The following is an 11,183-nucleotide window of genomic DNA, read 5'->3' as shown; positions in this document are numbered from 1 at the left end:
ATCTAACCCCAGGAATCTGAACTTTTCTTTCATATTTAAAAATCACTTTATTTTTCTAAACTCTGTTCTGGGTGAATTCTTTAGTACATCCCTTTAATTCACTACTTTTTCTCTTTGACTTTGGTTAGCTCCATATATCTTTTGATTTCAATGACCATATTTTTATTTTTCAAATTTTTATTAGTTCTTTCTCATATTTACCTGTTTTTTAATTCAGCCTGTATCTGTTCCTTAATTTCTTGTCCTTTCAAAATGGGTGCTATGCATCCATTTATTGCATAGTAAATTCAAAAATATTTAATTTAAAAATACTTGCCAGATAGTTCCATAGAATTATTTTTATTTGGAGTAAATACATGCTCTGAGTGTCCATTTTGTTGACTATCTTTCATAGTATTAGATATTTTTATGTGATTGAAACTTGGTGGTCAGGCTCATTTTGAGGGGAAGTTTTTATTTGCTTTTTCCTGTTTTGTTTTAGATTATTTTCTTTTTCTCACTCCTTCTGGGCTCACCTCCATGCTTAGTGATTTTGCCTCCATGTGTCTCCCCAGACCTCCATTCTAGAATTAGATCTAAAGCCGGCATCTTGATGCTCCTATTCCTAGCGATGCCACAGGCCAAGTCACATGGCCAGCTGCTTGGCTTGGTTCCTGATTCCAAGGCTGTGTCTTTGTTCTTCTACTTTCCCAGGTAGTGGGTTGGCAGTGGTTTATTTTCAGCCTCCTTTCAGGAGTTCCTGGCTTCAAGCACTAAGTCTGGCTCCTGCCCTTAACTGAAGCATCTGTAATTCCTTTCACCTTGCAGGAGACAATAATCTTGGCTTTTGAGCCTGAGACCACAGTGAGCTTGTAGCTCCAGCCTTGCTGAATGCTTTCTGTTTGGTTCCACTTTCGATCCATGAAAATGATCATTTTGTTCTTGAGCCTGGTTATGTCTTTTTGGTTTTCTCTACTTTTTAGCCATCATTTCTCTTTGGGTGGAGGAAAAGGAGTAGATGAAAGCACGGTGTTACTGCATCAGGTTGAGTAGAAATATTTCTGTGTGTACGTCTCCATTTTTACCTCTCACCATTGCTACCTTACAGTTTATGTTCTAGCCATAATGAACTACTTTCAGTTTCCAGAGGGTCAATAAATTGCATGCCTGTCTCCCAACCCCCAACTTTGGATGAAATAAGACAACAGACGAAAGTCAAATAGAGACTTAAAAAAATTGATATCTATATTATATCTATCTACCCTTATGCTTCATTACAGATAAGCTAATAAAACTAGGTTATAGATCTGTAACCCAAAAGGGCTTACCAACATTCTCTGCTGACTCCTAACCCCCACAGAATCCAGCCTTGGAACAGCCCACTAAAGGGGAAGTTTGGGTCTGCCACCAAACGTGTTTATCCGAGATCATTGTCTGCACTGATCTAGGGCAGAAAGGGAAAAAAAAGAATGAATTTATTAGATTAGTTCCATCCAGTCAAGAACTATGAGCTAATGAATGTAACAGTACCCACCAATCAAGTAACTCACTCCTGAGTGTGAAGAATAGTGGTATAAGAAGCCAGAACTAGCACTCCAGTAGAAATTCCCCTCTTCTCCCATGGAAACATGGTGCCAAGGGAGAGGAGGTTCCCTTAACACCTTAACACACAGGCCATGCTCCTTCTCATTCCTCTAAGTCTTGTCTTTTTCTTTCTTTCCTTCCTTCCTTCTTTCTTTCTCTCTTTATTTCCTTCCTTCCTCCCTCCCTCCCTCCCTCCTTTCTTCCTTCCCTCTCTTTTGTCTCTTTCTTTTCTTTTTTTTTTTTAAGACAGAGTTTTGCTCTTGTTGCCCAGGCTGGAGTGCAATGGTGCAATCTTGGCTCACTGTAGTCTCCGCCTCCCAGGTTCAGGAGATTCTACTGCCTCAGCCTCCTGAGTAGCTGGGATTACAGGCATGCACCACCATGCCCGGCTAATTTTGTATTTTTAGTAGAGACGAGTTTTGTCCATGTTGGTCAGGCTGGTCTCGAACTCCCGATCTCAGGTAATCTGCCCACCTCGGCCTCTCAAAGTGCTGGAATTACAGACGTGAGCCACTGCCCCTGGCCCTTTTGTCTCTTTCTTTTGAGACAAGTTCTTGCCAGTTTTGAGTCCAGTGGTACGATCATAGCTCACTGCAGCCTTGAACTCCTGGGCTCAAGCTGTGGGAGAGGAGGTTCCCTTAACACATGCCATGCCCTTTCTCCTTCCTCTATTCTTTGTCCCCCCTCCCTTCTTCCCTTCCCTTCTCTCCTTCTCTTCCTTTCCCTCCTTTCCTTCCCTTACCTCCTCCCCTACCCTGCCTTTCTCTTCCCTCTCTTTTCTTTTTCTTTTGAGACAAGGACTTGCTCTATTACACCTTGAACTCCTGGGCTTGAGCTATCCTCCACCTCAGCTTCCTGAGCAGCTAGGACTACAGGCGCACACCACCGTGCCTGGCTAATTTTTAAATTTTTTTGTAGAGACACAGTCTCACCATGTTGCCCAGACTTCCAAAGCTGGGATTACAGGTGTGAGCCACCACACCTGGCCCCTCTGAGTATTTTCAAAGGCTCTTCCTTCCTCTCTTTATCTGCCAACTCTTACTCTTTCTAATGCCTATAATAAAAACAATAGTTAATACTTATTGAATCCCAACTATAGGGGGAAGCACTATCACATACATTAATGAGTTTAATCCTCATAACAACCCTATGAGGTGTGTATTTTTATCCTGATTTTATGGATGAATAAATTAAGAACAAGTAAGATTTCCTTTGTTTCCAATATTATGCAAGTAAATGTCAGAGGCAAGATTAGGCCCAGGTTTCTCCAGCTCCAGATCCCATGTTCTTTTCATCATATACAGCTGCCTCTCATGTTTTATTCATCTCTGGATGCCTAGAACACAGCATAACACCAACAGAGAGTGAGTGCTCAATAATAATGAATGAATGAATATATAAGTCAATGAAACATATTTTCAAACTAGCTGCCTAGAGTGGATTTAAAACAATTTTAATATAAGGATTTATAAAGAATTCCTAACCTCTTTTGGAGTCAAATTCCTTTTCATAAAGGTGGATATGAGGATCCAGCTTTGAAGGTTTCTGTAGGGGTTGCTAGGTTTGATATACCTGTGCAGTCACATCTGTCCAGCCCTCCCAATTTTAGGTTTTCTTTCCCTGGCTGACCACAGTGACATCTTCTCTGCTGGTTTCATTCTGCTTCTGTCCCTGGCCCAAGCTTGTTGCCTACCTGAAAGAGTGGGTTCCTTCTAGTCCCTGATCACTTATACTTGTAAAACCACTGAAGCTTCGCATACTACTACCAGCCACAGTACCTCCATGTAAAGACACACTGTGTATTAGTCAAGACTCTTGAATGTAAAGCCACAGAAACTAATTCTGACTGAAAAAGAAATTTATAGGCTTATATAACTGAGAAGTTCAAAAGATGAAATAGCCTTAGATATATCTGGATTCAGAGAAGTAGATTTACAATGAGCCCAGTGAAGTTTAAATTTCTGGGTTACTAATTGCTAGGTCCTGTCTTAGGCTCTGGGAGAGGTCCTAGCAACGTGTATACATAATCATGTTTTTCTAAATCTTGTAAAAATAAGATATTTCAATCACGATTGGTTAAGATTGTGGTTTCTTTTCTACTCTGATTTCCTATCCATCACACTGCTCCATTGGTCGCATGGGTCAGGTGGTGGTGGTGTGGTCTCAGCATTATTAAGACATACTCACTTGTAATGGAATTCAGTTTAGCAAAATCCTTTTTTTTTTTTTTCCTGAAATGGAGTCTCACTCTGTCGCCAGGCTGGAGTGCAGTGGCGCGATCTTGGCTCACTGCAATCTTTGCCTCCCGGGTTCAAGCGATTCTTCTGCCTCAGCCTCCTGAGTAGCTGGATTACAGGCGCTCGCCACCACACCCAGCTAATTTTTGTATTTTTAGTAGAGACGGGTTTTCACCAGGTTGGCCAGGATGGTCTCAATCTCCTGACCTCATGATCCATCTGCCTCGGCCTCCCAAAGTGTTGGGATTACAGGCGTGAACCACCACACCCGCCCTAAAATCCACTTTAATAATTCATTTTGTATTGTAATTTTGCATTATTTTTCTTAAAGAGGACTCCTCAAATTAGGTATGCTTCCGGCCCTACAAGACCAGATCCACCCTTGCCAAGGGCTCAAGTGATACCATGTAGTACTTTCTCTCTCACTGTTTCAGCTCTTTTCTTCTCCGTTTGCTTCGTTAGTAGCAAACTTCGTCACATGGTGGCAAGAACGCCACTGGCAGCTCTAAGGTTATAGCACGCTCAGGGCTGGGAATAATAAGGTAAAGAGATACCACTTTTGCTGATGACATCAGGAAATGACCTAAGGAGGGTTTAGATTAGCTTGGTTTGTGTCACTTCCCCTTCTCCAAACCAATCATTATGGCCAGGGAAATGTGGAACACGGGTTAGTCAAATCTGGGTAACATTCCTGGATCTAGTTAATGGCGGGAGCAAGTGCTATGGTGGGTGGTTGAGAGGTCATCCTAATCTAGACCAATAGAGTTAGACTGGGGAAAAGATAGTTTTCTAAAGGAATGCTAGACAAACTGGAATTTCATGTTTCCAAGTCACACAAACACTACAACTGTTAGCAACCTATTATTTTGAATAGAACAAACAAGTCTTTAGAGCATTTTAGAAACAATAGCTCATTTGATCCTTAAACAGTCCTATAAAATACGTAAGGACTATTATGTTTTATAAATAAGGAAACTCAGTAAGGAGTAGAGCTAGGTTTGAAATCCATGTCTTTTGACTCCTAGTTCAGTACCTCATATACATTTAAAGGGCTTCATTTTATTAATGGATTTAAAGAGGTAAAACATTGCCTGAAACAAGAGGGTACTGCCTGTGAAAGCACGAATACCATCTATGTTTTTTGATTACAGAAACATGTTGGCAATACCCATTAGTCATTCCGAACCCATTTTACTTGCAATGCAATAGCACTGCCCCACCATTTTCACTTTCCCAGCTCAAGAGTGTTGTGAGATTAGGGCCAGGCAAGCTATTTACTGGAAGAGTAGAGCAGGAAGTGTTCTGCGTAAATGGCAGGAAAAACCATCTATGGGTGCCTGCGCATGCTCTGCTCCCTAGGCTGGAGCACGACCCTTCTCTTATGGTTCAAGGCTCAGCTCAGGTGACACTGGATTGGGGAACTTTCCCTAACTTTCCCAATCCACCTCCTCTCACTCTGGTGGCCCCTTCAGTGTTCCCATAAAGCCCGTGACACTTTGCTCCAACAGCATTCTTCCCACTGTCTTGTAATTGTCAGTGTTCATCTATTCCTCCAAACCAGACTGCAAGCTCACTGAGCATAAGGATTCTGACTTATTTCTCCAAATCTCTAGCACCTAGTACAGGATTTGTCAAATAGTAGTCCTCCAACAAATGAGTCTTTTATAAGCAAATGAGCCTCAAGTACTTTGGCTCAGAGAGGCAGCCAAGCTTTTTTGGCTTTGCTGACTTTCACAGATCTAACTTGAGGGCTTCATAGCACTGAACTTCAGTTTATCCCTGACCTCTGAGGAAAATGCCTCATAGAGGAAAGCAAGATTGGAAGGAGCAAGGCTGAAGCCTGTTATTTCCCTACACATTCAGTGATCACATCGAGTAATTTCTCCTCCAATATCTTCCTTGTACATTTTGGGCACCAGTTGGAACAGGTTACATAAGTAAATCAAAAGACTCTTTTTGCATACCAGCTTTATATTTTTTTCCTGTAGCACTTCAGTTTCACTTAAAACAGAGCTAGGTGTGTGTGTGTGTGCGCTCATGTGTGTGTTTGTGTGTATAATAGGTGTGAAATGGTTTCAATAATAGAAAAGTCAACAAACACATGGTTGAACAAATACAAGTAACTTCCACATTGTAATACATGAGTGGATCTTAGGAGTGGTCCTCTAAATCTGCAGGAGTAAATTTTGTTAGTAATTTATTAATTCTAATTTCTAAAATATTAATTTATATGGATTTGTAAAAGGGAAATTATCACTTTAGAATCTCTGATCAAAGGTTAACTACTCTTTGAAAATGAAATATTCTTTTTAGACTCTCTGGAATGAAATCCTTCCCTGTTGTACGTGTACACACACATACACACATACATAGAACAGGCTGCATACTGTTTCTGCTGACTGCCTTCAGATGGGCCGGTCTGTGTGTTCATCTTGATACTACTGAGTCCACCTATTTGAAATCTGACCTTAACTTTTTCAGGCACCAGTTCCTTTATAATTTTTATTTAATTGTAAATATAATACAACAGAATACAATGGAGAAAATCATATGTAAAACCAGTATCTTAACAGAATAGTTGCAATCTTTTTCAAATATTATTTTTCTATGTTTTTAAGTGCATATAATTATAATTAATGGATACATTTGCAACTTTTTTTTTTTTTAAACAACATGATTCTTTAAAAACTCAGACTTGCCTTTAGAAGAGTGGATATGTGTAATACTATATATACAGTATTTTCATTGCTGGTGTAGGAGTGTGATAACTGATGGTATCATCAATGACTTTAAAATTGCTGGCTGCATTTGGACATCTGCAATAACCCCTAAATTATTTTTACTCTCATGAAGGAAAAATGAATTTTGCAAAACAGACAAGCAAAGAAAAAGGGGTCTTCTCCATCAGCAATGAGGTCTTACTTGCTTAAGCTATACTTGTCAACTAGGTTATGTCAGGTTTCATGATTGAAATCTCTTGTGGTTAAGTTAGGTGTTAACCTAGGTAATATTTACTTTTCAAGATTTATATAACTTGCTATTTCATTCAGAGTTCAGTATTTATGTCCCCTGAACTTTTCATGGAAAATAATGATCTCAACAGTAGGAAAACAGTGTGTTCTTCCCCACCCCGCCCCACTTTGGCTTACAGAGTCTCAACATTAGAGACTTATTCTTAAATTTGGCACATTTTATAAAGACACATTGGGAAGGCTAAAAGTTTCTTACATCTACGCTTCACAACTGTTCAACATAAATCTCACTAGGGACCGGGCACTCCTTGCTTACCAGTCTCCCTGGGTGAACTGGTGAGAGGTGGCCCTCAACATTTTTACTTTTTATTTGGTGAAGCAGGATCAATGACAATGACTTCTTTTGTCATGTGGTAGGCAGTTAGATATGCAGAGCTTCTAGAAATAATGCAGACTGCGAGACTGGAATGTAGTTACAAGTGTGCCAGTGAACAGGAGACTTTTTTGCTTGATTTTTAAGCTAAGGCTGACTTACTCTCCTGACATTTAAGGGCCTCCTCTTCAATTCCCAGTCATCAGTAAAGGATGTGCACAGGGAATGACAATATTAGAACAAAACCAACCTGCAAGTAAATCGGATGCAAGAGTACTATGTATCTTGCAAGGAAATCTTTTGCACTTAATCACAACATGGCTCTCCTCAATACTATGAACAGAATTGATTCAGATTGTTTTTAAGCCTGAACGTAAACAATATTGTGGCCTTTTTGGGTTCCAGCACCTCCTTATTCATCCCTATTTTCTCTTTTATGGGAAGGGGGGTGGTGAGGTGTGTGAAGATGATAGAACGTGCCCCAGAAACTGAACCATGCAGAGGCGCCTGTCATCGGGGGTACCTAGATTCCTCTGAAAGGAAGCCCAGCTGAAGGAGCAGGGTCACCACTTTATTATAAAAACGTAACATGGCACATGTTGGTGCTCTATTAATCGAGCCTCGGGGACCCAACAACGTGAGCATGGGCTGCTGTATGCAAGTTTGAGACCCTGTTGCTGAATCCTCGGGCCTGACGGTCTATCGCTGAAGACAAGACTTCCACAGAACCACAGTAAACGTTAACCTAAGCCATCAGAAGCCGTTAACTCCGGTGACCCTACATTTCAGCGAAACCTTCGCGACCCAACCCCTCGCTCCCTCTCGCCCAAACGCTGGGTCAACCCCACGAACTGGCGGTGGCAAGGCCCTGGGCACCGGTGAAGTTCTCGTGGCAGCGCAGATCGGCGACCTTCTTTCGTGCTCAGACGGCGGCGACAGCAGTACGCTTTCGGGCTGCTGGAGCCTGCAGCGGCGCGAGGCCCGAGCCCGGGCAGCCAGGCTGGGTGGGGGAGGGGCGGCGGCAGCGGATCCGGGAGCGTGCGCGCGCACCTCACACTCCGCCGCCGGGGGACGCCCACTCGCGAGTCGGGGCCGGTAGGCCGGCCCGGGTCCCATCGCCCCCGCCCTCTGGTTCCTCTCCGGCCTGAGCCCAACGGGTGTCGGCCCAGCAGCTGCTGCGCTCACCAGGCCTGGGGAGGCAGGGTACGGGGACCGGGCCGCAGCCCCGAGCGGCGTGGGCGCGCTGCCTCTCCGGCAGCCGCCGCCAGAGCGAGCAGCTGCGAGCCACCGGAGGCGGCAGGGAGGAGGCCCCCGCGGCCGGGCAGGAAGGAAACGCGGCCGACCTCTGCCCGCCCGAGGCGCGGCTGCTCCAGCGCTCCCAGGGCCTCCCGCCGCTCCAGGGCTGAGTGAGGAATGAGCCGGCGCCTGCCCCGGATTCTCGGAGCGTGGGCCCCGGCTCGGCTTCTTAGGCGCGGGGGTTCGGCCACTGCGGCCGGCGGCCTAGCTCGGGGAGCAGGCGCCGGGGTTCACTGAACCGGCCGCGGAGAGGAGGAGGAGGAGGAGGAGGAGTAGGAGGAGGAGGAGGAGCTCCGCGGGGGCGGCCGCCGCGCCTCCCCTCCCCCAGGACACGCCGGGGCTTTTCAGTGGCCACCGGAGGAGGAAGTTCCGCTCCCTGACAGACCCGTGCGGTAGCAACAGCGGCGGCGGCCGCGGCGGCTGGCCGGGCTCAGGTATTTCGGACGCGATTGCCCTTCGCGCCAGCCGTCGAGTGGGCAGCCGCGGAACTCAGCCGGGCGCCGGGCTCGTGCCGGGCAGCGCCGGGAAGCGCGGGCGGCCGAGAACTCCTTCCTGCTACTTCGCCCAGCGCCGCTGCTTCGGCTTCCCAGCGAGGTGGGAGACCTTCCTCCCTGTTTGCAGACGTCCGTGGGAGACCCTTATTTTTTTCACCGCTAAGGTTGAGATTCTGGAATAGAAGCGTCGAAGGAGATAAAGTGAACCTTCAACTCCTCGGATGTCGCCAGTCTCCTTTTCGGGGCGGAAGACTACGTTTGAGCATCTTACCGAGGTGCAGGAATGGAAGAACCCACCTTGCAGCTTTTCTGCAGTGTGGCTTGCCTGATCTACCCCTAGGAATGAAGAGGAGGCTTGTATTAACCCAATGAAGTACAGATGTTAAAGAGGATCTCGCAGGACCTAAACTTGTGATCGTTTGGGGGAGGTCACACACGTTTCTGAGTGGGAATGGACGGGCGTGAATGACGTGCCCTCTTAAAAAGCACAACAATCCTTTAAGAGGAGCAAAATTGAGTTTTCCCATTTCGGCCAAGATTTTGAAGACAGTTCAATGTATTCTACATTTGACATAAGATGAGAACTTTCTAAAGTATTCTCTCCAAGAGCGTAAACGATGACTACCCCAGCCCTGCTGCCCCTCTCTGGACGTAGGATACCACCTCTGAACCTGGGGCCACCCTCCTTCCCACATCACAGGGCTACCTTGAGACTTTCTGAGAAGTTTATTCTTCTCCTTATTCTTAGTGCCTTCATCACTCTGTGTTTTGGGGCATTCTTTTTCCTTCCAGACTCTTCAAAACACAAACGCTTTGATTTGGGTTTAGAAGATGTGTTAATTCCACATGTAGATGCCGGTAAAGGGGCTAAAAACCCCGGAGTCTTCCTGATCCATGGACCCGATGAACATAGACACAGGTTTGTTTATTTCAGAAGTTCTGGTACTAACATTTGGCAGAGCAAGGTACGGTGATTGGATCGAATCTGTCTTTTTTTTTTTTTCCTTGGAGTAAAATGTAATTTTTCGAGTCGTAAGTATTGTATTGTTACTTCAAGACTGGCCGAATAAAACCATAGACTGGAGGGACTCATAGAGTCCTACCTAAGTCGTTCTTCTCTTCGGTTTTATATAAGAAAAACATTTGCGTTCAGAGTTGTGCCTAATGTGGACATCTGGGAAGAGAGGTATGAAAACTTAACCTAAAGAAATGGTGACATAAGCAGTGCCTGCATTTATTAATAACGTGTTGCAGTCAGTCATTGTGCCACCACGTGAGATCAAAGCATCGAACCTTGACGGCTCTTTTGGGTTTGCTCTCCCAGAGGGCTCTCATTTTCTGGCTTGTAGTTGAAGCTTAGTAGCGAATCTTAGCTTTTTAGGATGACAAACGTGGGCAGAGTATACTTGTCATTTCTTAACGTGAAAATATCCTGATTTTTGTTCTTTTTTTGGGGATGTGTGTTGGTGCTCTATATGAAATCAGTGAAGTTAAAAGGTATTGAATCCTAAGTTAATTGCACTTTGTGAGGCTTGTTGACAAGATTTATTTTTGTGAAACTTAATTTTGCTCTCTTAATGTAACAGATGGACTGTGTCAAGCAACTATTAGAATTTGGTTGATTAAGGGGTTCACATTCTTTCAGATCACTAAATCTAAAGTGAGCTCTGGGGAGAGCATAGCCAAACTAGGATAAAATGAGAGCTCTAGTTACAATTTTTATAATTTTTATATTTGTACTCAAAAGAAGAGTTTGGGAAAGTAGTTGACTTTTCTTAAACCTGCCATCTTTTCCTTGTTTCTTAAAATAATTCTTGAGTATGTGGGAAAAAAAAAATCATGTGCTTGAATTCATTTCCCATCTGATGATAGTTTTAACTTTTTGTCAAGCACCGAAAAAGCTTAGGTTCACGTGTAAGCCTCCATTAAATATTTGGGAAAATGCACTGTTTTATGAGAACTGGTTTTTCTTTTTTTCTCAACCTAGTTAATTCATTACTTGTGTGATGGTTCTTTGACTTTTGGATGAATTTTATGGAGTAATTACTTCTAATATTGTTTCATGCCATTCTTTTGTAACTAAGTTAATTTGGAATTTTTGCCATTTTCAACTACTGTACTCCTCCTGTATTTGTTTCTTTAATTTTGCACTTTGCTTGTTGTGACTTTAAGAAAACACTAATGTGATCTGTGAAATATGTTACTGAAAAATTAACGGTGAAAGTAGTTTTCCTTGAAAATCTTATTT

At 43.7% G+C, this 11,183-nt stretch overlaps 1 protein-coding gene across 1 annotated transcript in view; it reads left to right on the top strand.

Annotated features, from left to right (window-relative positions):
* Positions 1-8,275: 8,275 nt before the first annotated feature.
* The window catches only part of MAN1A2 (mannosidase alpha class 1A member 2), a 165,023-nt gene continuing 162,115 nt past the window's right edge, over positions 8,276-11,183 (top strand). The window contains exon 1 of the mRNA XM_054478198.2: positions 8,276-9,854. Coding sequence (XP_054334173.1) covers positions 9,553-9,854 — 302 coding nt within the window. The 5' untranslated portion in view covers positions 8,276-9,552. The remainder of the gene's footprint in view (positions 9,855-11,183) is intronic.

This window comes from Pongo pygmaeus, chromosome 1, assembly GCF_028885625.2.
Source record: "Pongo pygmaeus isolate AG05252 chromosome 1, NHGRI_mPonPyg2-v2.0_pri, whole genome shotgun sequence".
Lineage (NCBI taxonomy): Eukaryota > Metazoa > Chordata > Mammalia > Primates > Hominidae > Pongo > Pongo pygmaeus.
Note: the sequence above shows the minus strand (reverse complement) of the source record. Positions and strands in the feature narration are given on the sequence as shown.